Raw genomic sequence first — 26,139 nt, 5'->3', positions numbered from 1 at the left:
TAGAGCATAGGGTCTAGAGCACACAGGCTTAGTTGCCCTGCAGCATGTGGGATCTTAGTTTCTGGACCAGGGATCATAGCCACATTCCCTGCATTGGAAGGCAGATTCTTGACCACTGAACCACCAGGGAAGTCCCTAGTTGCTTGGGTTTTTAACATATTTGATTTTTCAGGAGTAACCAGCATGATTTCTCACCTCCTGAAACACTTTCTTCTGCTGGCCTCCATTTCTGCCTCTGCCTAGTATATAAAATGTTGGAAGGTCTAGAGCTGGTTCTGACTCCTCTGGCCTCTCCATCTACCCTCATTTTCTCAATTATCTGCCCCAGAGATCTCCCTGAGTGTATATCACTAGCCTTGACCTCTTCCCCAAACTTCGACTCATGTGGGCTCCTGCCCTGCACCGTCTGCAATGGGATGCGTAATGAGCAGCTCAAGGTTTACACACCCAAGTAGACTTAGATGACTCCCCCAGACATGTATCCCTCAGCTTTCCCCATCTCTCAAAATCTGCTTCAGGTTACCTAGTTGTTCAAATGTCAAATACGGTAATTAGCCTGTTTTTTTCTTTTCCATTTCACATGCCAGTCCACTCCACCTCCAGGACATACCCTGAATCTTTCCATTCCTCTCCGTCTTCATTTTTGCTCCTGTAGGCCCAGCTCCCATCATCCCTCGCTTGGATTCCCATAGGTTGTCCTTTCAAATCCACACTCCAGGTAGCAAGCAGAGTGACCTTCCAGCTGTGTGATCAGATGATGTTCTCCCCTGATGCGTCACTTCATGGTCTCTCCCCCAACACTTCCTGCCACAGCTTGGAGTATCCTGAACAATCCATAATTAGCAGTTTCTCTTACTCCCATGGCACAGCGAACGTTTAAAATGATAACAGTAAAGGACTTCCATGGCAGTCCAGTGGTTAAGATTGCCTGCCAACACAGGGGACTTGAATTTGATCCTTAGTTGGGGAACTAAGATCCCACATGCTGCATGGCACAGCCAAAAAAATAAAATAGAAAAGATGATGATAACAATGAATGTATATTCATTAGCTATGCATTCTCCCTAGATTTTTTCTTTCCCCTGACTTTTCATGGTTGCCCCTTTTAAAAAGGTTTTCTCCAAATTTCATCTTACGTCTTCTTTCTGCAGAGACTTGCCTCAGCATCACCAATTTATAGCCACTACTTGATTGTTCCTTTTATTGCATCTCCTTGTTTCACTCTCCAAATGGCACTAATCACAATCTGATCATTTTCTTGTTTTTTATTTTTTATTCTTCTTTGTCTTTCCCCACTAAAACTGTGAGCTCTTGAGAAGAGGAAAATTATACTATTTCTATTGTTTTTTAATGGTTAAAAAAAAATTGCTTCAGGTGACTTTCAAAAATGATGCTCATCTTAAAAAAAAAACAAAATAAAAATTTGTCTTATGTAATTGATAAAATTAGGGGTTTTCAAAAGTAGCCTTTCATTTGGAAGATTTAGTAGAATAGTTTTTCAGCAAAACAATTTCAACATGCAAGTACTTACAAAGGAAAAAGCTGATATTTTGCTGTGTTTTCTGTGGCCTTTTCTGTAGATCTTAGACAGTCAAAAGTCATCAGAAGATTCCGGATCCAGGAAAGACTCTTCCTCAGAGGTTTTCAGCGATGCTGCCAAGGAAGGGTGGCTTCATTTCAGGCCACTCGTCACTGATAAGGGCAAGGTAGTACCTTTTCTCAGCTACTGTGAGCTTGTGAAATGCAGGCCTTGAAAAACCAAGCAGTCAGTCTGTATACAGAAAAGGGCAACATATCCAGAATAAGAAGAGTTGAAAACATTTATAAGTATCTTTGTGGACATACAGGAAAAATTATTTTTAAAAATTCTGATCAGTGATTTAATTTAATATCTTTTAAAATTTAATCCCTTTTTTCATTCTTTATATCAGTTACATATGGGATACATTGTCTTTTATCGTGGCAACATTAAAGTGACATCAGAGTATTTAAGAAGGAACTCTGCTTCTGTTATTAAATAATTTATTACCCATGGATTATCACAGGGTGGTCCTTTAGGGAGTGGCAATTCTCCATATTAATATTTAAAAACTTTTATTCAGCATCTTCCAGGTTACTATGTTAGTTCAGTTCAGTTCAGTCCCTCAGTCGTGTCCGACTCTGCGACCCCATGAATCGCAGCACGCCAGGCCTCCCTGTCCATCACCAACTCCTGGAGTTTACCCAAACTCATGTCCATCGAGTCGGTGATGCCATTCAGCCATCTCATCCTCTGTCGTCCCCTTCTCCTCCTGCCCCCGTCCCTCCCAGCATCAGGGTCTTTTCCAATGAGTCAACTCTTCGCATTAGGTAGCCAAAGTATTGGAGTTTCAGTTTCAGCATCAGTCTTTCCAGTGAACACCCAGGACTGATTTAAGTTGCCTGTAAAATAGCTTTATCATTCCATTTATTTTATAAACATGAGGTATTTAAATGAATATCACAGTATCAATATAGGCTTCATGAAGCAGATAACAATATAATAAAAATTTTACTAGAAACTTCCCTACAATATTTGGGCAGCTTAATTTATAAGAAAACTATAATACTGTCAAAAGAGTATCAAACATTTCTTTTCTTTAGAAAACCCACCTTGCATGTTGTTGCTTGACCGTGTAAAATTGATCAATTTTGTTAACTAAATTCATCACTTGTACATATCATTTTGGAGTCTCCTTATGCAGTGTTTGTCATTTGCGTGATCTAAGACTTGTCTTACGCCTTGCTTTTAAGATTTTTCTGACTGACCTTTTCCCTTATTTTCTATTTCCTTAGCATTTTTTATGTATTTTGCTACACTCGCTTTATCCTAATTAACTTTGTTCATTTTATTTTCCGCGCCCAGCTAAAGTTGGGGTTTCACCACCCTTGACTGTGATAGGAATGCAGTGCCCAACTTGGTTTGCACTCCACAAATTCTGTCTCTCCCCCGCTGACAGATGTATGTTGACGTAAAGCAGGCACCTGCCACCTTGGGTGAACGTTTCTGTGTGTTAACAGCGCCACTTGTTGTGTCTGTCCTGCACTGAGATTTAGCCGAATGCTGAGCCTGTCTGATTTGTCTCATGTTCTCCAGCGAGTTGGTGGAAGTATTCGGCCATGGAAGCAGATGTATGTTGTACTTCGGGGCCATTCGCTGTACCTGTACAAAGATAAACGAGAACAAACGACTCCATCTGAGGAGGAGCAGCCCATCAGTGTTAACGCCTGCTTAATAGACATCTCTTACAGCGAGACCAAGAGGAAAAACGTCTTCCGACTCACCACGTCTGACTGCGAGTGCCTGTTTCAGGCTGAAGACAGGGACGACATGTTAGCCTGGATCAAAACCATCCAGGAGAGCAGCAATTTAAACGAGGAGGTGATTGTCCAAAATGACATCGATAAAACCAACAACCTTCACAACGGTTTTTTAAAAGAAGAGTGAAAGAATCTGATACATCACTTAAAAAAAGTTATAGTATGCTATTTTCACTTAAAAAGAGGTGCTCAGAAGGAAAACTCAGGGAATTCCCTGGTGGTCCAGTGGTTAGAACTCTGTGCTCCCCTTGCCGAGGGCATGGGTTTAATCCGTAGTCAGGGAACTGAGGTCAGGAACCTCAAGCTGCATTCCCCCCCACAAAAAAAGAAGAAGAAGGAGAATTCAGTATACATATTAATATTTTATATTATTTTCACTTACTGGAAAATCATCATTACTGAGCTAGAGAAATAGATTATTCATATATTCTGCATACTTTGTCAAGCAGTGAACTGATCAGAGATCTAGGTTCCTAGTCCTGGTCATTACCTTAATGACTGAGTACTCTGTTTCTTTATCTTAAAACCAAGATTGTTGTGGGGCTTAAGTTACACTGAAAATGCTTCTCAAATCACAGTGTAAATTCAAAGATACTGATCGTGTGATTTTTTTTTTTTTTTTTAATGAAATGGTGCAGGCAAGAGTATAATATAGCCTATAGTAATACAATACTTGGATTCTGAGAAAACTTGCATTATCAGAAATCATGTGATAAGCCAGTTTTTCTTTTTAATAAGGAGTGTCTGACTCACAGCCATCAAGATATTTTTACAGCAGAAATTCCAATAGTGAAGATACTGTTTTTATGTGTACATAACTATAAACTCTACAGAGCAGATTCAGCAATGATTAAGTCTAGATTTCACTCAAGGGTGCCTTTTTCCTATCAATACAGTTTTTCTTAGATACTGTTCTCCTTTTGTGTGACCCATTGTTATGACAAAAAAGGAAAAACACAAGGTTCTTTCCTCTTACGGTATTCAGGAACACCTACATCAAGCATAAAATTATGCAAATTATGTTCTCAAATTTAGTCATTTCCATTATATCCAATTTAAATTGTGAAAACTTAGTTCATAAGAAAAATGCCTATGCTTTTTTCCCTCTGATAGTTTATGCTCTGCCTTGTTTGTCACTAACGATGAACCCCAGATCCGTATCAATACAACCCTTTTTCTACAACTACCACTATAAAAAAACATCAGTGAGTTTTGTCACAGTAAAGAGGGAAAATCAGAACTTGGATATAGATTTCAGCTCTAAGTAGTAGTTCAGAGGAGTTCCTGTTTGAATCAGCACCTGCTCTGTGCCAGGTGTCCTACTGGGCAGTAGATGACTTCATCTCTGAGATGTAGGGCTGTTTTAAGGGTTGATGGAGGTGATGCTTACGAAGAATGCAGCCCAGTGCCTGGTAGGTCATGAACATGTACTTCATGTCAGCCGTCATCACTCTCATCTGATTTTTCAGACACAGATATTTTCACCCAGTTTTATAGCTCAGAAAGTAATAATTCACTGAGCATATGCCATATGGCAGGCAGTCTTTTAAGCATTTTTACATCAGTTAATCACAGTAATCATATAACTGTGTACCTACTATTATCATTACCATGTTTCAAACATGGGAACTATTTGACAAAGAGAGGCTAAGTAGTGTCCCCAAAGTCACATAGCTTAGAAGTGTCAGGACTAGGACTTAAACCCAGGCAATCTTATTCTAGGTCTTAACCATATCCTTTTTCAGTTGGTAAATGAGGAGAATAGATTTGAATCTGAGAATTTACAAAGCCTGTATTCTTTGTAAATTATAATGTTCACTATGATCAAAATGAGACAAGTGAAAAATATATTTGGGGACACATGTCAATATATAACTGGAATCAGTAGGGAAAAATCATCCTCTTATGGTCAACTCTTGAGTTTTCCATACAGCATATTGTTGAGGTTAAAAAAAAAAAAAAAAAACAGTTTTGAGCGTTTCTATTCTAACGATCTTTCTGGGGTTAGCAAGAAAAAAACTAGCTCTGTTTCCCAGTCATTTATTAAAAATAACAGATGAGTTCAATAAATTTGAACACTGGCAACTTGCTGGTTGTCTAGGTACTGGGGGGGTACAGGAAATAAACAGAAAGCTCTTGGAAATGGGAGAGGCACTTGGAGCATTTGTCACTTAATGATGTTGGGTCGTGATGTGAATAGAGGTTTTAAAACCACTCCATAGTGTCAGTATTGAATGAGCAAAGTAGTATGGAACCCCCCACCCTATACCCCCTGCCACCAAAAGTAGGATCCCTATTTGAATTTAGAATTGACTTTCTCATTTTACCTTCTGTTTATTCTGTAGGACACTGGAGTCACTAACAGGGACCTAATTAGTCGAAGAATAAAAGAATACAACAGTCTAATGAGGTGAGAATCCCACTGTGCCTCCTAGGTCATCAGGATGTAAAAATGCTTGCTTGTTCACAAACGTCCCTTTCTTTCGTCAGCAAAGCAGAGCCATTGCCTAAGACCCCTCGCCAGAGTCTCAGCATCCGGCAGACCCTACTTGGTGCTAAAGCTGAGCCTCGGACTCAGAGTCCACACTCTCCCAAGGAGGAGTCAGAAAGGAAGCTTCTCAGTAAAGGTACTGACACCAGTGTTCCTAGATAAATGTAGGATTTAAAATTGGGACCATAGGGACTTCTTTGGCAGTCCAGTGGTTAGGACTCTGGGCTTCCACTGTAGGGGGTGTGGATTTGATCCCTGGTTGGGGAACAAAGATCCCACATGCCCCATGGTGCAGCCAAAAAAATAAATAAATAAAAAGTAAAATAAAACAGGGATTGTAGTAAATCAACTAAATATAGTTGAAGTATCAGTTAAAAATATTTTTTAATAAAACAAAATTGAGATTGCAAAGATGTTTTCATATTTTTCTGTGGACCTCAGCTCAGGGTGAACTAACCCAGACATCACTGGGCCCTGGTCTAGGCTAGTGGGGCCTTTCTTAAGATGGGAGTCCAAGACATCAGTTCTTGTTAATACAATAAAAACCAAGAGAGGGAAAATACAACACATATATACACATCAAAAACTACCAGTTTGATTAATAATGAAAATCCAGGCACTTTCATTTTGAAATAGAACCAATACATTTCCTTTTGCTAAAGTCTCACTATAAAGATGTCACATTGATTGTTTTCTTGACTGTTTTAGAGAAAATCATGGTACAGATAGTCAAAAGGTGAAGAAGTATACATGATTCCAACTATTAATAGATTATCTGGAAGGTTGAAAGGAGTGTTATATTTGGAAGAGAATAGAATAGAATATGTTTGATAAATAAAGGTTATATTCTTTATAGAACAGGACTCTGACTTATATAAATCTTGATTAAGAATCTTTAAAGTCATGATTTAGATACTCTGGTTTCCATTTTCTCTTCTTATGTCATTTTCTTTTGAAAAACAACAAAAGATGAGACCAGTCCTCCAAAAGACAAAGGCACGTGGAGAAAAGGCATTCCAAGTATTATGAGAAAGACATTTGAGAAAAAGCCTACTGCTACGGGAACATTCGGGGTCAGACTGGACGATTGCCCACCAGCTCACACAAACCGGGTAGGAGACACCGGCCAACCAGACTTCCTAAAGTTATTAATTCAGCTGTAGTCGTATTGGGACCTGAGTACACAGCCCTGCAGATCACAGGGCATGTCTGTCGATCTGTTGAATATTTTCCTTGTCTTAACAAACCTTAGTTTCTCTAAGTGTTTCTGACCTGTATGAGTGTGTTGAGTAATTTTTGCAATGTTTTTTGCGAATGTATTGACTCTAAAATGGAATAATTATTCAACCAGTGGGAATGTATTCAAAATGCTTGGTAAGAATTCATTTTCAAGTCATGTGTGTTTAAAGAAGCATGGGAACAAGGGCTTGATTGAGAAGGTGTTATAAATGTAAATGTGTGTGTGTGTTTACAATGCCCATGTTAAGATTCATATCACGAGTGGGTGAATGTTATTCTAACCCTCTTCTTCCCCTCCACTCTTCTTTTATTCAACTGAACTGTTTCCACATTCTCTTATTTGCTCTTATTTCCTCCTTAGACTATTGTTACTATGGATTGTCCTTTCTGTCTTGACTTACTCATTCTTTCCCCACTGACTCAAATATCTCCTGTTGGTTTTATCTCTTCCCAGTTCTGCAATGTCTGTATTCATTTTCTCCGTATCAAATAACAGCAATTCATATACTGTTTCCTTTTTGATGGAAAGGGTCTTTTAGCTATGATACACATCTACTAACTGAAGATAAACATTTATATGGTGTTAAATAAATGTTTATTTCTTGTTTTGCAGTATATTCCATTAATAGTTGACATATGTTGTAAATTAGTTGAAGAAAGAGGTCTCGAATATACAGGTATTTACAGAGTCCCTGGAAACAATGCAGCCATCTCCAGTATGCAGGAGGAGCTCAACAAGGGAATGGCTGATATTGATATACAAGATGATGTAAGTTTGTGTCTTTTTTTTTTTTTAATTTGGGTACTTCTGTTTGATTTACTGGTCTGTGTTGTTGGTTTTTGTTATTTTTTTTTTCCTTTGGTGGTATTGACTACAAAAATACTGTATTTTTATCTTGCATACCCAGAAATGGCGAGATTTGAATGTGATCAGCAGTTTACTAAAATCCTTCTTCAGAAAACTCCCAGAACCCCTCTTCACGAATGGTGAGTTTACCTCCACCAAAGACACCAGATGAAACAGTTGAACCATACATTGTTGGGAACCCACAGCATATTCAATTAAACTGGGAGAAAATACTCTTGTCAGAGGGAACAGGAGGTTTTGTTTAGTTCTTATTAGTATACAAAGGATAGTCATGTGTTATTTTTGTGATCTGGATTGTTTTTCCCTCCTCATATATTTCAGGGAAAAGTAGAGTTTATTAAAAAATTGTTACAGTTCAGTAAAAATAAATATTATTCTGTTCATTCATGTTTACAGCCAAGTTGAACGTTTATTATTGTTCTCAGTGAAAAGCCTTCAGACACTGTAAGGTACAATTAGTAGAAAAACATTTTTTCAGCCAAGCCTACTATTTGACTGAGATAAGACCCTGTAGCAGGTATTGCAGTGAAGAGAGAGAAAGTGGACAGACTGATGTACCCTCAGCAAACTCACGTTTTAGGGAATTTCCTTTATTTGATAAGGCTTGAATGTGCATGTGTGCTCAGACCATTCGTGTCTGACTCTGCAACCTCATGGACGGTAGCCCGCCAGGCTTCTCTGTCCAAGGGATTTTCCAGGCAAGAATACTGAAGTGGGTTGCCATTTCCTTCTCCAGGGGATTTTCCCAAACTAGGGATCAAAACCATGTCTCTTGGGTCTCCTGCATTGGCTTAGGAGATATTAAAAACTAGAGCAGTTTCAAAGACAGCGTTTCAAAGGCTATTTGTGGTCTTCACTATTTTGTTTTTCTTTTTTTGTTGTTGTTTTTCTTTTTAATTGTGGTTTGAAATTGAATCTTAAAGGGAAACTTGATTACAGCTCACTTGAACAATTTAAGATGAATTTGTTTCTTTTGTTCTTACATATTGTTGTCAGATAAATACGCCGACTTTATTGAAGCCAATCGTAAGGAAGATCCTCTAGATCGTCTGAAAACATTAAAAAGACTAGTAGGTATTATTTTGTATTTTTGGAGGTACAACAAAAGTTCAGCATTTAAATCCATCATGCAAATAATATGTTTCAGATTCACGATTTGCCCGAACATCATTACGAAACGCTCAAGTTTCTTTCGGCTCATCTGAAGACAGTAGCAGAAAATTCAGAAAAAAATAAGGTGTGTAAACTCTTTATTGAAGACATATGCTTTCAGTGGCTTCAGCTGAAAAGACATGCTTCCCTGCTTCAGGCCAAATAATCAAAAATAGGTTATAATTAAACAAAAGCTCTAAAATACATCACATTGCTGATCAAGTCCCTCTAAAGATCACTCTTAAAAGCAAAAGATCCCCAAAATATCAATTACTACTTTTTAAAGACATTCTCTTTTATGTTTATCCAGCAAGAAATATGAAAAAGTTTACTTTTTATTTTTCAACTGTATTTTAATATTTTGAATGTGCAATGCTTGCATAAGACAACAGTAAAAATGTATCAAGTGGTATACTGTGAAAAACAATAGACGTTTCCTTTGTTTTGGTTTAAACAGATAAGACCTTTTCTTTGTTTTGTTTTAATACCACCATATTAAAAAAAAAAAAAATACCACCATATTACCTTTATCAAACACACCAAAATTTAGTATTCCTTTGATATTATCTAATATTCTATTCATGTGTAGTTTTTCCTGATTGATTTAAAGAAATATCTTTTTTATGACTATCATATGGAATAAAACAAAACTCACATACCACATAAATGAACAAATGAAACAAAACAAAAAAATGCATTGATACAGAGAACAGAGCAGTGGTTACCAGAGGGGAGGAAGGTTGGGGGTGCAGGGAAGGAGGGGTGGGGGTGAAGGGAGGGTGACAGGGTAAAGGGAATCGACTGTATAGTGATGGATGGAAACTGAATTTTTGGTGTGGGTCCCTAGATCAGTTTGATTTTTTTTTTTAATTCTACAGTGATGTTTTACTCTCTGGTATGTTTTTGGGATTGGTTATTTAATGTTTTAATCAAATCTTGAGGTTAAAAGATTATACTAAATGCTATAAGATATAACAAAAAAGATTTGTACCTTTGATAACTGGATAGTTAAACAGGAATACAAAGTATGGAAATAAACATACAAACATCTAGGCATGTAATACTGAGGTATTCATATTGGTACAAGGGTGAGCAAAAGGCTTTGGAAGTCTTGATTGAAGTAAAGATTTTATCAAAAGAATATTTTCAGACATTAGATTTTTACATATTCATGATCTTAATGTACCACTCGGGCAAATTGGAAAATTTTATATATTTCCAGTTTTTAGTTTTTGAGGGGAGAGGTTTTCCCTATTCTTTTACAAATTTGATTCCTTTTGATTTTAATACTTTTGTCAGTTAATCCAGCTTTGGTAATACTTCTTTTTAGCTGTGTTGTGCAGTTCTCTGACCAGGAATCGAACCTGTGCCCTCTGCAGTGGAATCATGGAGCCTTAACCACGGGACCACTAGGGAATCCCCTGTAATACTAGTTGTGAACTAGATAAATTGCTTTCAATCAGACACTTCTTGGAAAAAATGTCAGTTGTGTTGTATATTGTCATTAAAGCAAAAAAAAAAAAATTACATATAGATTGGTTTATGGAAATCCCAACCAGGAAGCATTATTACTATTTTACACACGTCAGTCAATCACTGTTTTGAATTCTTTTTCATCAAAAGAACCTTTCAGAGATAAAATGCCAAACATGCAATGGGAATTGAAGCCTACTTTCTTAAGAAACATTATGATGTTTTCTAATATCCTGTGTTGCAGATGGAACCAAGAAACCTAGCCATAGTGTTTGGTCCAACTCTAGTGAGAACCTCCGAAGATAACATGACACACATGGTCACTCACATGCCAGACCAGTACAAGATCGTAGAGACACTTATCCAGCACGTAAGTTCAGGCTTCGGCTCATCAAGAAAATTCTTTTTCGTGAGCAGCTGATAGTTGGCAGGGTAGAATATGGTTATAATTTTTTTTTTCCCCTAAGAAAATTACCTTTTTTTTCTGTGCTATCGTCCAAACTATAGATCTCTTTAGGGGGTTATTTAATTTCTCTTTTTCACCTTTTTTATTTTAAATTTTAGCATGACTGGTTTTTCACAGAAGAAGGTGCTGAAGAACCTCTTGTGAGTATTGGCTGCCAGCATGTATACTCTGTTCTTTTCACTGGGGACACGTGAGATGCTGACCCTACGACAGTGTTACCTTCCTGCTTCGTATGCTATTGTCTGCTTTGCACCTCGGAAGCAGGTCTATAGCACCTCGGTTTCTGATCTAATGAAAGTCCAAGTATGATGCCTGTTTGGTAATTAATTATATGCAAACAGTGTAAAAAATTAAGCATATGCCCTCCACTCAGTAATGTGTCTTTTACTAAATGTTGTTTGAATTTTAAAGAAAGTGTCTTTGAAGAGATGATGAAGAGATCTTTGTTTATTAACCATAGACAACAGTGCAGGAGGAAAACACAGTAGACTCCCAGCCAGTGCCAAACATAGATCATTTACTCACCAACATTGGAAGGACAGGCGTCTCCCCTGGAGATGTATCAGGTAACTCTTGCCTGGGCAGTATTGATCTTTAGGTTAAAAGCTAAATTTTTATAACGTGAAAGAGCAAATCAATCATAAGTAACAATTCACTGTGATTTTTTTTTTTCCTTTTCTTCTCTTTTTCCCTTTCCACTAATAAAAGAATGTAATCTTCCTTTTCCGATTGATCTTGATTATCTTCCAGTGACTGTAATGCCATTGGCAGTGCATGGAGTTGTAATGCTTGTCAGAAAGGAACAATGAGGAAAAATGAGCATGCAAACCACTGTTTTGTTCTTTTTTTTTCTTTAATTCACAGTTTCCATGTAATAGTCATCACAAGGTAAAACAGATACCCGCTACTGAGTATGTGGTTGCTGTGATGGCAGAAAGTGTGATCTAGACTATTACAAGTAATTCTTACTCTCGAGCTGGATGTTCTGTTGAAAAAGCAGCAAGTTAATTACGTAAAATGCTCACGGGCAGCATTTCCATAAATGCAGTATATATTATCTTGTCACTACAGAGGTCAGCGTAAAAGTCAACCTCTTTGACATTTTCTTCTGTTTTCTATCGCCACCCTAATATTTGGTGAAATACTAGTTCTTGCAGGCTCTTTTGATGAAAGTTTTCTCCTGCCAAACTGTTGCAACTAACCTAGCATGTTTTACACCATGTTCTCCCTTTGTCTCTAGTTCGTGTTTTAGTCCTAAAGGGTTTTTTTTCCAGCACTTTACTGACACAGGCAAATCTATACTGATGTTGAACAGGCGAGATGGGAGGAGTCTATCACACGGTAATGTCGCTAGTGGATTCCGTGGTGTCCCTGATGGACAGCTGGAACTGTAGGAAGAAGGACGACTGTTGTCCACACTGTAGCTGCCTTATCTGCAGAAACCCCCGATTCCTGTAAACGCACACCGAGTTGATCTGTGGTGTACATTTTCTCTTACAATTCTTGTAAACAGATCACGACTACTTTCTTAAAAGTTTTTCTGCTGTTTCTTGTTATTTCTGAAGCAGACCATGAGGAGAAATAGCATGGTATGGTCTACCAGTTCTTAAAGTCATAAAGCATTGAGCCATGTGTTGAAAGGGGCGTGGCATGGGGCTCAGCTCATTAACTCTGAAAATCCATTTCCCTGAAGTTGAAAGAGAAAATTTCAAAAATTGGTGTTGTCCTAAAGACTGCTAGCCCCTTCCTACCCTCTTTGTACTTGTACAATCTGAGTTTTTGCCAGACAGTAAAATGATGCTCTCCATTTTTCCATTTTCATAATAGCATTTGTTACTAAATAATTGGAAAACTGGTAGCAGTGTAACTAGTCAAAAGGATCCCTGACTGCACAGATGTGAAACCAGGGTCCAAAGCAGAGATCAGCATGATTTAACATGACACCAAAGTGACCTAGAAGCAGGGTTATCCAAGTGCATATTATGCATACAGTAAATGCTTCTCAAATTTACCATTGACAGTCTGACAAAAATCAAAGGAGATAACACCAAATCTGAGCATCTCAATTTGTAGCGAGGGCAGCCAACAATCTTAAACGTTCTACATTGTGTATCAGTTTCAGATACAGGATGTGGTACATAGTGCGATTCTTCTAAAGGTCTTCGAGCTGCTTTATTGCTAGATTGAATACTTAGAAAATTTAATAAACACTAGTGTTTCTGTTTTGTTTAGTACAGGGCTCCTTTGCCATCCCTCTCATTGAGCTGATTCTGCCTACAATTCACAGCATCCTTTCATGGCGGTGGCTTTCTGTGGTGCAGCTTGCATCTTTGTGAGCTCTGACTATCCACTGTGTTCTATTGTTTTTTGAGTTTTGCTTTCACATTTTGTTCTGTGCCTGTCTCTTCCATAAGTTTTTGCATTGTTTGTGGGAAGCAGTAAAGAATCTGACCAATACTGACTGTGTTTTCCTTAACTTCCCACAGATTCAGCTACTAGTGACTCAACAAAATCTAAGGTAAATTGTTTCTTACAGTTGGGAAATATTTTAGGGGGGAATTGCTTTGTGGCTGATGGTTATGATTCGTATGTGGTACACCCCTGTCTGTGTCTGATGACACAGACTATAACTGCATATTATAAAGGGGAAAAGTAATGATTAGAATATGATAGAGAAATACTGGATTGTGAATTGAGGTGTTGGGTTTATATCAGCATAGTTTAGTATAATACAAAGAAATAGGCATTTCTCCCTTTGTTCTTATATGTGGAAATTTTCTAACATACACAAAAGTAGACAGACTAGTATGAATCCTCATTATCCATCCTCAATTAACATACAGTCAACATTTGTCCAGTCTGCACCCCGTCCACTTTCCTCCTCCTTGGAGCTATTTTGAAGCAAATGCCAAACATTGTATTTCATCTGTAAACATTTCAGCAGTGATATACACTTAATCATTATATATTTTTTATAAAAATATCCTTGCTTTCTTTTCAACAAGGTCACTAATTTTGTTTTTGCAGTCAATTTTTGTTTACACAATTTGTGTTCTGTTGACAACACCACCAAAGTTCACAACTATTTGAGTAGTTTTAAAGACATTCTTATAGTTAGAAAGTTTTTTATTTCAAATTTTGCTCTGCTGAGATAGTAGCAAGTAAAATTGTCAATAAAATTTTTAATGTTCTATTTGGAAATGAGACATGAATGCTACATATCATTTCTAAGCATAATGAGGTCACATATGACTAAATTATAATTTAATTTCTTGAAGAAAATATTGCAAAGTATTTAATGATATATCATTCACTATCACTTATATTGTGATTATTACTGTCTTTTTAAAAAATTTTTTATCATCTTTTTACCCCAGCTTTTTATTTTGGAAATTTTTAAGTTACTGGAATAATACTTAGCATTCAAACCTTTTGCCCTAGGTTGGTAACTCTTCAGTTGGTAACTGTTGATATATTTGTATGTGACTTTTTTCTATGTCATTTGAGTTACTTATGATATGATAACACTTTACCCCTAAATGCTCCCATGGGTGTCACCTCAGAACAAGGGCATTCTTCTGTATAATTACAGTATAATTATTGTACTCAGGCAGTTCATGAGTACAATACGTTATTATTTCTAATGTACAACATTTACGTACATTCGACCAGTCATCCCAATGATGTTTTTTTTTCTTTTCTTGTATACAGGGTGCAATCAAGGATTGATCCTTGCATTATGTTGTCATGTCTCCTTAGACTTACTTATTTTGGACCAGTTTTCCACCTCTTTCTGCCAGAATATAAGACTTCAGATTTAGATTTTTATGTTTAAAAAACTTTCTTGAAATTTTCTCCATCCCTCTTACTAGAAGCATATTTCTTAACCTGTGATTATAGCAATCTCTTCATCTTAATCAATTATGGTGCAGATATCCAAATGATATATTTTTGTAACAATGTTTTCAATTATAAAAGAAGTGAAAGTCATTTGCTTTAACATATATGTGATCACAGAATCATCAATGTTGGGAATCTTAAAGATAATCTAATTTTTTTCACTTAAATAAACAATGAAATTGAGTTGTTGAAAATGAATCACTTAGTCAGTGTCATACACAGGAAGTGAGGGAAGAACAGCCTAAAGAAACACCAGATCTTCTAATTCAGAGCCCAGTCATAGCCATCATTCCTTGAGGTCTTCAGCAGAATGTGTTAAAATGTGAATAACCATCAGAAAAGTCCTGGATAATTAGACAGTCCTTTATAACTTAGAAAAACAAAGTTCTGTACATCTGATTTGATTTTGGAAAGCCCTTTTTAATACAACAGCCTAAATTTTTACTTTAATTTTCAAGACTTCAGTATAGCAGTTCTAGCTTGTCTAAAATTTTTATGACAATAGAAAAACCATACTTTCTGCTTCTGACTCAGCATACTGCCTGCCTGCTCATCTTAAATGGGGTGGGTTAAACCAGCTAGGGTTTATTGACACCCCACTCCCCCATTAACTGAGCCTTGTAGGCATTATGAACATGTTAATTAAATGGTCTTAAACAATTGTTATCAGGAACCTATTAGGCATAGCTGATGAAGCTGGTTGGCTGCACTGCCACTTTCTCAATACAGGGCGTGACAGAATTTCTATGGTAAGGATTTAAGGTCTTGAATTGACCTTAGGTTTTTTGAGCTTTCTGATTCGATTGTTCCTTGAGATCATTGAAGACATTACCAACCTAGTTTACCTAAGGCCAGTCTCTGCAGATCCAGCCTGACTGAACTAATGGGAACCCAAAAGCTTCCTTATCTTAATCAGCTTATGTGACGCAGTATCTGTATCATGTGACATCTGTAATTAGAAAAAAGGTAGTCATAAGATTTTAGTAAGCAGCATCAGAATATTATATTCAGCTGTCAGAATATTGACTATGAAACCTGTGTTCCAGAGGAAAGAACCTGTAGACCTGTAGGACCTGTAGAGTATAGCAGAAAAGGGGATGGTCCATAGATACAGAAAAGTTAAAAACAATGGAGGGTGGGGGCCACCAAACACAAAATGTGTCCCTGAAAGACAGGTGTATGTGAGCTGTGTGACTTGGCCGATAAATAAATATTAATTAGTCCCATTTCTAATTAATTGAAAATAAAAACTTAGGCACAAATTAAAAGGAGGCGTAAAAACCACACCTTGTTAGTACTTGACTTTAGTGGTTAAGAAATAATTGGGGGTGGGGGAGAGAAGGACTGGGAGTTTGGGATTAGTAGACATAAACTATTACATATAGGATGGATAAACAGCAAGGTCCTACTGTATAGCACAGGGCACTATATCAATATCCTTGATGTACCGTAATGGAAAAGAATGTCTATATGTATTATACCCGAGTCACTTTGCTCTACAGCAGAGATTGGCACAACCTTGTAAATCAACTATATTTCAGTTAAAAAAAGTCTTTTTAAAAAAAATCAAGCAATAGAAATTGCACACACACACACACACACAAAGAGATATTTGAGGGGAAACTTTTTCAGAAAGTGAACTCTATAACGTTCTATTCAAAATGTTGTCTCTCTGCTTCCCAGGGTTCTTGGGGATCCGGAAAAGACCAGTACAGCAGGGACCTGCTTGTATCCTCCATCTTCGCGGCTGCCAGTCGCAAGAGGAAAAAGCCAAAAGAAAAAGCACAACCCAGCAGCTCGGAAGACGAGCTGGACAATGTGTTTTTCAAGAAAGAAAACTCAGAGCAGGGTCACCACGACAGTAAAGAAGAGTCCAAAAAAGAGAGTGAGACACCGGGCCGAAAACAAAGGACCGTTGCTCCCAAAGAAAACAACACGAAGAAAGACGGCAGCGGAGGCGGCAGAGCTGAGCAGAGGGCCCCGCGAGGGGAGAGCTTGGAGCCCCCGGCCCCTCAAAGCACCAAGCAGAGCCGGTCACCCACCCTGAGCTGTCGCCTCGCCGTCCTGAGAGAGAGCCCCAGGGCCCTCGCGGCCCAGAAGACCTCCCACCTGGAAGACACGGGGTCCGACTGCGGCACCCCGCTCAGCACTCACACCGCGGCTCCCCCTGCAAGCTTTCCCACCAGGAAGCCCCCCAGCCCCGAGCCCAGGCACAGCGAGCTCCTGGTCAGTGTCGGCAGCATCACCTCCGACTACGCCGGCGCACCGTCCGCTCCCTACCTGGCCGGCCTCGACTCCAGCAGGCTGAGCCCCGAGGTGCAGTCCATGGCCGAGAGCCGGGGAGACGAAGCTGATGACGAGAGGAGCGAGCTGGTCAGCGAGGGCCGGCCGGTGGAGACGGACAGCGAGAGCGACTTCCCAGTCTTCCCCGCCGCCCTGGCCTCCGACAGACTCTTGCGAGGGAAACTCCAAGAGGCCGCGAGGACCAGCCGGAGAAACTCCGAAGGCAGTGAGGTCAGCTGCACGGAGGGAAGTTTAACGCCGAGTTTAGAAAGCCGGAGACAGCTCTTCAGCTCCCATAAACTGATCGAGTGTGACACTCTGTCCAGGAAGAAATCTTCCAGGTTCAAGTCGGACAGCGGGAGTCTAGGAGACGCCAAGAATGAGAAAGAAGCCCCTTCCATCACCAAAGTGTTTGACGTTATGAAAAAAGGAAAATCCACCGGAAATTTACTGACACCACCAGCCAGAAGCGAATCGGACAAACAGGAACCCACTTGGAAAACAAAAATAGCCGATCGGTTAAAACTGAGGCCCAAAGCCCCGGCCGATGACATGTTTGGAGTAGGAAGTCAGAAAACCATCGCCGATCCTGCCAAAAGGAAAAACATCAAACGCAGACACACGCTGGGCGGGCACAGGGATGCTACTGAAATTAGTGTTCTGAATTTCTGGAAAGCGCAGGAGCAGAGCGGGGACAGAGAATCCGAACTTTCAGCTGTGAATCGATTGAAGCCCAAATGCTCCGCCCAGGACCTGTCCATCTCAGACTGGCTGGCCAGGGAGCGGCTACGCACCAGTACGACTGACCTGAGCAGAGGGGACACGGGGGACCCCCAGCCTGAGAGTCTCAGCACCTTAGAAATACCAACCAGGGACCCGCCCCTGTCTTTCCAGTCTGATGCAGACAGTTCTTCCAGCACCTTGGCTTCAACTAACAGGGCCCCTCTTTCCACACCACAGTCACCTGACCAAATAAATGGAGAAAGCTTCCAGAACACGAGCCAAAACGCCAGTTCTGCAGCCACGGTCCAACCTCATCAACTGTCTCAAACCCCAGACCACAAAGCACAGTTCCATCCCTGTCTTTAAACTGGGGGTCCTTTCTGGAGCGAATAAAAGCTACTGTTACACTTTCCAGTAACTCTGTAAATATTTTCTTGTACCAGAATTGTTATTATGCAGCCTTCAATTGGGCTGGTTTCATCATTTTGCACTGTGAAATAGCTTTACGGTGCATTACTACAGCCAGAAGAACATATATATATATATAAATATATAAATAAATATATATTTAAAATATATTGGATAGTTGTATACAAAGGAGCAAGGTATTTGTTGCAACTCACTGCATAGTGTGTACACCCAAGATAACTGAAGAAAATCTCTGGCGTTAGTATGCGGCAGATGTGTTCTTTTGGTTTCATCACTAACAAAAGTGCCTCATCATAAAAATACATTTGGGTTTTAGGGTGCCATATTATTAAAATTAGATAACGTACATTGAGCAAAAAAAAAAAAATGTGTTTTATTGGTAACAAATTTCATCACATTTACCAGTTTTAACACAGGTGGATACAGAACTTCCATTCTCTAGTCATTCCAGGTGGATCTCTGAGTTTTCTATTCCAACTTTTAATACAGTTTTTGAGTTTTGTGTGACTTGAATTTTTAATCTTTCTGTAAAATACGTAACTTAAATGAACATATTATATGTGTATCTTTTCTTCAGATACCAGATTTGATATAAATGTTGTAACATAGGTGTGTAGATAGTGACCTGGATGGAACTGGCTTCTTTATGGAGAAGAATATAATTCTGCATGAGGACTTAATGGATCCAAACCTGTGTCATGCCTGTGTGCATACCCAATTAAACACTGGAAATAAAAATTGTTTTGGTGAACTTTGTATGGCTTGAAACTTACTCTTATTACTTACTAATTTATATTTAAATGCTATTCATTTATAACTGCCATTATTCTAATTTTTATTTTAGTTTTTTAGATTTGAAAAATATCTGTTTATTTCTTTGGTTGCATCAGGTCTCAGCTGTATCACGTGGGTCTTCCACTGGTTGTGCCACATGGACTCGTAGTTGCAGTGTGTGAGCTTAGTTGCTTCTCAACAAGTGGGATCTTCATCTCCCAACCAGGGACTGAACCCGTGTCCCGCGCATTGCGAGGAGTGTTGTTCACCACTGGGCCACCAGAGAAATCCCAGTTCTGCCTTTTAAAAAATTACCTGCTCTTAACATTCCCCCCTCCTCTTTTTGGCTGTGTCTGGCAGAGATCTCTTACAAATGTTTCCATTGGCCTAACTTCACTTGTGTATACAGGTAATATTTAACTTTTCTGGCTGACGTCTTGTATGCTGTTTACCTTTTCATGGAGATAATGAGTAAAGAGAACGTGCATTTAGAAGTCAAACCAACTCTATACTTCCTAAATACATAAACTTGGACACATTATTTAACTTCTCTGAATTTATTCCCTTATACAAACAATGATAACAGTATCTACTATAAGGGTTATTAGATTTAAGTGAGATACTGTTCCAAAATATTGCTTGCCACACAGTACTTGCAAAATGTCTATCAAAGATATTCTTAGAAATAATGGGTACTTAAAGATTAGTAAATTTTACAAAAATCTGTCCAGTTTTAAATTTCACTTGTGTCTCACTTCTAAAAGTTCTGTTTAGTTGTCTCAATTTAGCTTAATCAATTTTGAGATCCATATTGTTTATATCACATTTTAAGTCTTTTATGTCTATGAAATATTTAATCCATTGATGTTAGCATGAATTCTAGAACCAGACTGCCTGCTTCAAATCAAGGCTCTGCCATTTACAAATTGGATGAGTTTGAACAGCTACCTGACTTCTCTGTGCCTTTCCTTACATATGGAATGAAAGAACAATCCTTGTCTCACTGTTATATGTGTTTGCTGTTGTCATTATATTTTAGATCTGATGCTTGCCATAGCTTCAGTTCTATCAGGTCTGATTCTTTTGTCTTTAACTTCTAATTCTTTCTTTTTTAAAATTTATTTATTTTTTTGGCTGTGCTGTGTGGCATGTGGGATCCTAGTTCCTTGGACATTGGAAATTCAGAGTGCCAACTACTAGACTGCCAGGGAAGTCCATAATCTCTTAATTCTTTAATCTGATATTTCTATTGATCCTTGCTTATGGTGATTCTGTTTGTATGTTTGGAGTGTCTGTTCATACAAGTCAGAATAAGAGATTTATAATTTTATCATTGTCATTTTTGTGCCAAAAAAGTAAACCTTTGTCATGGTGCACCATAATTCAGTGTACCCAAATAATCATTTTCCGTCTATTTTTGAGAATACCAAAAGGCTGCTTTTTGAAGAGAAAGTGGGAGGAAGAAAGGCATTTGAGATGCCACTTAGAGCTTTGTAAGTCAAGGTAAGATTCCTAGTATCTCATAGTCACACAAGAGCCTCTGCGGAGTTTTTTTTAGAGAAGTCCTTTAGATTCAGAGAATAAAGTCTCTAGTTTCCTAGAGAATTCAACACAAAAGCTGAAATATGACTTTGTATTATATTTCTAGGATAGATACCATTGTAAATACTAGGAAACAGTCATCTTCCCATTCCTCTAGTCCATTCCAATGGACATCGGGCAAACAAAATTCTTAAATCATAAAATTATAGCTTAAGTATTCAAACTTCATGGGGTTCCTCATCTTGCTGAGAAGGGTCTGTGGACTGAAGGAGCTTGGGTCCACCTCACCCCACAATTCTCCCCACACACTTTTCGTGTGCCTGCCACTTCCCTCCTTTCTCCTCCCTTATCCCTGGAATATTGGCCACTTCCCCTCAGGCACCACTTCCAGCCCAGGTTCCCACTAGGAAAGATGTGAGGAAAGTTCCTGGGGGAGAGGTAAGCAGATGAGGTCACTTAAAGCAGCGCTGTGTCTTTTCTAATTCCGGGGAAGACAGCGTGGCAGAAAGCCCCGTTCGTTCGTGCCTTGGTGCTCTAAGGGCTGGCCCTGTGAGGGAAGGGCAGCCTGAGCCCCCGGGACGCCCCGGGCTGACGTCCCCTGTGGACACGTGTGTGCGTCTCCAGAAGTGCATGTGCTCTCAAGTCGGGGGTTTGCGTACCACCAGGGCGATCCGAAGTAGGTGGCATTCTTGGAAACAGCTAAGGCAGGACGATTCTGCCCTGACTGAGAAGGGGGCTGGTTAGAGCCCAGGGTGGTAGCTGGACAGTGTGGCTGCCCCCACCATACTGGTTCCTTGAGAAAAGTTGGGGAAGGGTCAAGGCCTTGGCCGGGAGGGCTTTCCTTCCTTTGGCTTTGGTGTGACTCAGTAATTAGTAATTGAGCTAAACTTTCAAGTCTTTGGTCACCAGTTTTTTTTTGTTTGTTTTTAAGTTTTTTTTTTTTTTTTTTTTTAAAGTTTTGGGTTTTTTGTTTTAATATTGCCAGCTTTTCTCAGTGCCGCCATCTTCCCAGAAGCCTCTGCTGTTGCTATGGTAACAGTTCCTGGTACCATAGTGCCTAGGGACACTTGCTTGGCAGCCTAAGCAACCACTAACGCTGCCGCAATCCTGGGAGTTCCTGCTTGTCTATGTCATCTCGGGGCAAGCCCGAGGTTTACCTTTTCAGAAAGTGGATATGGAAGGAAGGGGCGAGAGAAACAAGACACTCCTCCCCTTTTGCCTACATGGAAAAGAGCTGCCTTTGTGGCCTAGCGTGCGCGAGGCCTTTCTTATTTTGGCTCCAACCGACTTTGACGACATCGCTGCTGCTCCTTGTCTCAGGCACCACCAGCCCGGGCCACAAAGCGGGTGTCCAGGCCGGCTTCCCTAAGTGGGTTCTGCCTCTCCAGCTCCGTAGAGCCGCCCCCTGTTCCTCAGCCCTTTCCTCCTCGCTGAGCTTTAGACCAGATGATTCTCCTTAACAGCAAATTCCCGGCCTCGCCCTGGTCAGCGAGCTTTCCACGCCCGGCAGTTAACGGCTGGGCGCCCTCAGCTTAGGGCCCACGGGCGGGCGCGCCCTGCGGAGCGTTCCAGAGCCAGCTGGGGGCGGGCCCTGCAGCCTGGGACGCCCCGGCCTCCTCCCTCCCTCCCAAACCCTACTTGTGACGGCCGACAGACGTAGCCTAAGGGTCAAATGTTGAAAAGGCGAAACTGGGGGGCAAAAAAAAGAAAGAGCTGGGGGTGTTAAGGCCAGAGGGAGCAGGCCCAGGGAACTGGAGCCCCTTTTCCTTCTTCCCTGCTGGGGGCCCCAGTGTCACAGTCGACTCCTCCTGAAGGGCTTACCCCCCAGACGGGCGGCTTTTGACTGGAAAATGGAATGCAACCCACTCCCTCCCTGGCGTCTTCCGAGGGCCGAGAACTGGATGGATACAAGCCAGACGCCATCTTCCCCGAGCTTCCGCCGCGAGATCGGAAGGTCTCAGAGGTGAGTGTTGACAAGCCGCGTCGTTCTTGGTTGTGGGGGACTGTCTCGTGCATTGTTGGATGTTCGGCAGCACCCTGGCGCCCACCCAGGGCCCCCGTTGCGAGTCCTGAAAATTGTCTCCACATGTTCCCAGCTGTCTCCTGGGGGCAAATCCCCTCTAGTCGGAAACCTGGGAGGCAGTTGTTGGTCCCCAGGAGATGGAGGATCCTCTCTGCCAGCGATGATGGGAGGGATGGAGTGGGTGGGGATGGAGGAAGTAGGGGGAGTCTACAACCGCGACAACTGGACTCAGCGCATGCGCTGTGAGAACTCCCCAAGCCAAGTCCAAGTGAGTCGACCTCCAGGAGTGCGGACCCCTGAGAGTTTTGGATGCGCAGGTACTGACAGGTGCTTCAAAAACACGCCAGGGCCGAATGTCTTTTTTTTTGGTAGTACATGACTTGTTGCGGAGGAAAATTCCACACACCTACCCCGCCATCCTGCTAGGGCTCGGGGGTACAACTAGGGTTTCCCACAAGCTGAGAGTTACTAAAACACAAAGGTGATGTCTTGGCATTCCTTGCGTTGAGGCACAAGAGTCTGCCGAGCCTGTTGGAGATGTTGGTAGGAGCTGCATAGCGGAGCCCCGTGGGTCCCAGTAAAGGGTTTGGATTTTATTTAAGGCGCCTGGAATGATCTGTTGACTCTTAACAGGTGGAAATGCAACAGGGATACATATAAATTCGTACTTGAGGGCAGAGTATCAATTGCACAGTGTAGAACGGGGCTTGGGTGGCTCGGCATTTGTTTACGTGGAAAGACCTCGCGGGCTTTTGCTGACACCAGTGAGTGCACTGTGGGGGCCCTGCTGCTCAGAGTCTACTAGAGCCATGGGGGCTCAAATAGGAACCGGATCATGAGACTAAGAGAGGAGCCCTCTCACTAGGCTGTCTTTTGTTCAGATTTCAGTTCCGGGTTGAACCTTTGCTTTAGTAAGCTTACCTGAGTCAGGCCCTGGGTTTTCCGGGCTTCTTCCCTCACCCACATGTCAGTAGCTTCCTGCTCCTCCATCCCTGTCGTGGGCAACACAACTTCCTGCGGAAATCCCTCAGGTAAAAATGAAAGGACAGTAAGTTCATGGTGAGCAGAGGCAAGAGAGAGGGCTGTCTTGTGTGGAGTCACTCTCCTGCCCTTAGGATTTGAGCTCTTAGGGTATCCCACCACAGTTCCTATCTTAGCTCCTCTGGCCAATAGGCACCACAGGAGGCGTGGCTTGAACAGCAAACATTTATGTCCTCACAGCTCTAGAGGCCAGAAGTTCAAGATAGGGCTGCCAGCTTGCTTGGGTTCTGTTGAAGGCTCTCCTCCTGCCTTGCAGATGACCATCTTCTCAGGCGTCTTTTCTTAGAAGGGCATTAATCCTAACAGGATGGCCTCACCCTCATCACTTCATTTAACCTTCATTACCTCCCACAAGCCCCGCCTCCAAATACCATCGTGTTAGGGAAGTCCTAACTTAGAAAGGACACCAGCATTCAATCCATGACAATTCTGGCCTGCGACACTTGGAATGCCACCATTTTATGCTTGACTCTGTGATTAAAAGTAGCCTTCTTCCTACAGCCCTAGAGCACTTAGAGGGAACGGAGGGAACCATTAGTTTTCTAGTGCTTTATTTATCAGTTCAGTTCAGTTGCTCAGTCATGTCAAGACTCGTTGCAACCCCAGGCTTCCCTATCCATCACCAACCCCCAGAGCTTGCTGAAATTCATGTCCACCCAGTCAGTGATGTCATCCAACCATCTCATCCTCTGTCATACCCTTCTCCTGGCTTCAGTCTTTCCCAGAATCAGGGTCTTTTCCAATGAGTCAGTTCTTCACATCAGGTGTCCAAATATTGGAGCTTCAGCTTCAACATCAGTCCTTCCAATGAATATTCAGGACTGATTTCCTTTAGGATTGACTGGTTGCATCTCCTTGCTGTCCAAAGGACTCTCAAGAATCTTCTCCAACTCCACAGTTCAAAAGCATCAACTTTATTTATCACTTTCCCCCAAATAGGAATGATGGGAGGTACTGAGTAGTTCTGAGAGGGAGGTCCTGAAATGAGGGCAAATGCCACCTGTCTCACACATTCATCCAGGGCCATCGGTGCATACCACCTTTTGGTGGTTCAATTGGATTACTGGCCAAAACTGAGAAGGAAGTTGAATTTAGTGAGGAGCAGGGCTTGCAATGGTGTGTGTGTGTGTTATGCTTATTTGGCTGGACAGGGTCTTAGTTGCAGCATGTGGGTTCTTTAGTTGTAGCATGCAAACTGTTAACTGCATCATCTGTGGTCTAGTTTCCTGACCAGGATTCCAATGCGGGTCCTCTGCAGAGTCTCAGCCACTGGACGGCAAGGGAAGTTCCTGCAATAATATCTTAGAGGAAGTTCCAGAAATGACCACCAGGTGGCAGAAAGCAAACAGTTGTTTGGTAAAATGCTGCTGAATTCGAGGGAGCCTTTAAGTTTTGGATGACACAGATGTGAGCTTCTCAGCCATCTTCCACCAGGTTCCACCAAAACGCATGGTCCTTCATGGTTTGCAGCAGGTCCTGATATGACTCCCTGTGTGTATGGAGGGACTTCACTCTCTGTACTTCTTAAATTTTTACTGACTACTTCACACCACTTGGGGGTATGCCAGCTTCCCCAAGGATTATGCAAGGGAGAGTGTTTATAGCAGGGCCCCTGATCCTGGCTTCTTAGAATATTCCAGGCAGAGAGAACAGTTTGTGGCTCAGGCTTGTGTGATGGACAGGACAGACAGCAGGGCAGGTGGAGCAGAGGGAGGGACATGGCAGATGGTTTGAGCTGAGATGAAGGGCGGGTAGCAGCCAGCTCCCATAGGGCAGGAATTTGCTTTGTTGTGGGAGTGTATCCTTGAGGAATTTTGGACAGACGGGGCAGAAGGGAGGACACTCAGTGAGAGGGCATTCTTTCCTTCTGGGACCTAGAAGGTGTGTCAGACCCGGCCAGACCCACCCGCTGTGTGCTTCTGTTCTGTGGAAATGAAGACTGTCTGCCTGCAAGCACCATACAGTGCCCAGTTTATTCCTGAAACTCTGCTTTCCTGACCCCACCTCCAGGGGACTGAGCTCTTTCTTGTTTGTGAAATATTCCCACTTGGCTTGGTTTACCTGAACTGATGGCAGGGGTAAATAAAAAAGCCCTTCTGAGGGTACTGGAGGTGTTCAGGTCCCTCGGCTTCAGAATGAGCAGGGACCAGGCCTGGCTGGCTCTTTTCTGGCCCAGAGGAGACCAGAAGTGAGGAGGTGAGAGGCGCCGAGGCCCCAGTCTCTGGCAGTAGTGTGTGTGGTCCAGAGATCGCAAAATCAGAGAGGGGGGAAAGACAAGAAAGGAAACTAAATGGCTCAAAGGCAAACTTCATCTTCCTTACAGATCTAAGGAATCTTAGCCCTCTAATCTGCCTGGAATCTCAGATCTAATCTCCCTTAAGGGGCAGCACTGAAAA

General features: G+C 41.2%; 1 protein-coding gene across 5 annotated transcripts in view; it reads left to right on the top strand.

Annotated features, from left to right (window-relative positions):
- The window catches only part of ARHGAP21 (Rho GTPase activating protein 21), a 129,850-nt gene extending 110,731 nt beyond the window's left edge, over window positions 1–19,119 (top strand). For all 5 annotated transcript variants that reach the window (XM_043478483.1, XM_043478487.1, XM_043478485.1 and 2 more), the window contains 14 exons: window positions 1,581–1,706; window positions 3,116–3,400; window positions 5,685–5,749; window positions 5,830–5,966; window positions 6,800–6,942; window positions 7,683–7,838; window positions 7,978–8,056; window positions 8,934–9,007; window positions 9,085–9,174; window positions 10,807–10,932; window positions 11,127–11,168; window positions 11,489–11,594; window positions 13,515–13,546; window positions 16,612–19,119. In XM_043478483.1, the coding sequence (XP_043334418.1) occupies window positions 1,581–1,706; window positions 3,116–3,400; window positions 5,685–5,749; window positions 5,830–5,966; window positions 6,800–6,942; window positions 7,683–7,838; window positions 7,978–8,056; window positions 8,934–9,007; window positions 9,085–9,174; window positions 10,807–10,932; window positions 11,127–11,168; window positions 11,489–11,594; window positions 13,515–13,546; window positions 16,612–18,300 (3,150 nt within the window). In that variant the 3' untranslated portion in view covers window positions 18,301–19,119. The remainder of the gene's footprint in view (window positions 1–1,580; window positions 1,707–3,115; window positions 3,401–5,684; window positions 5,750–5,829; window positions 5,967–6,799; window positions 6,943–7,682; window positions 7,839–7,977; window positions 8,057–8,933; window positions 9,008–9,084; window positions 9,175–10,806; window positions 10,933–11,126; window positions 11,169–11,488; window positions 11,595–13,514; window positions 13,547–16,611) is intronic.
- Window positions 19,120–26,139: the final 7,020 nt, after the last annotated feature.

The sequence above is a fragment of the Cervus canadensis genome, chromosome 10, assembly GCF_019320065.1.
Source record: "Cervus canadensis isolate Bull #8, Minnesota chromosome 10, ASM1932006v1, whole genome shotgun sequence".
NCBI lineage: Eukaryota > Metazoa > Chordata > Mammalia > Artiodactyla > Cervidae > Cervus > Cervus canadensis.
This window is presented reverse-complemented; position numbering and strand designations above follow the sequence as displayed.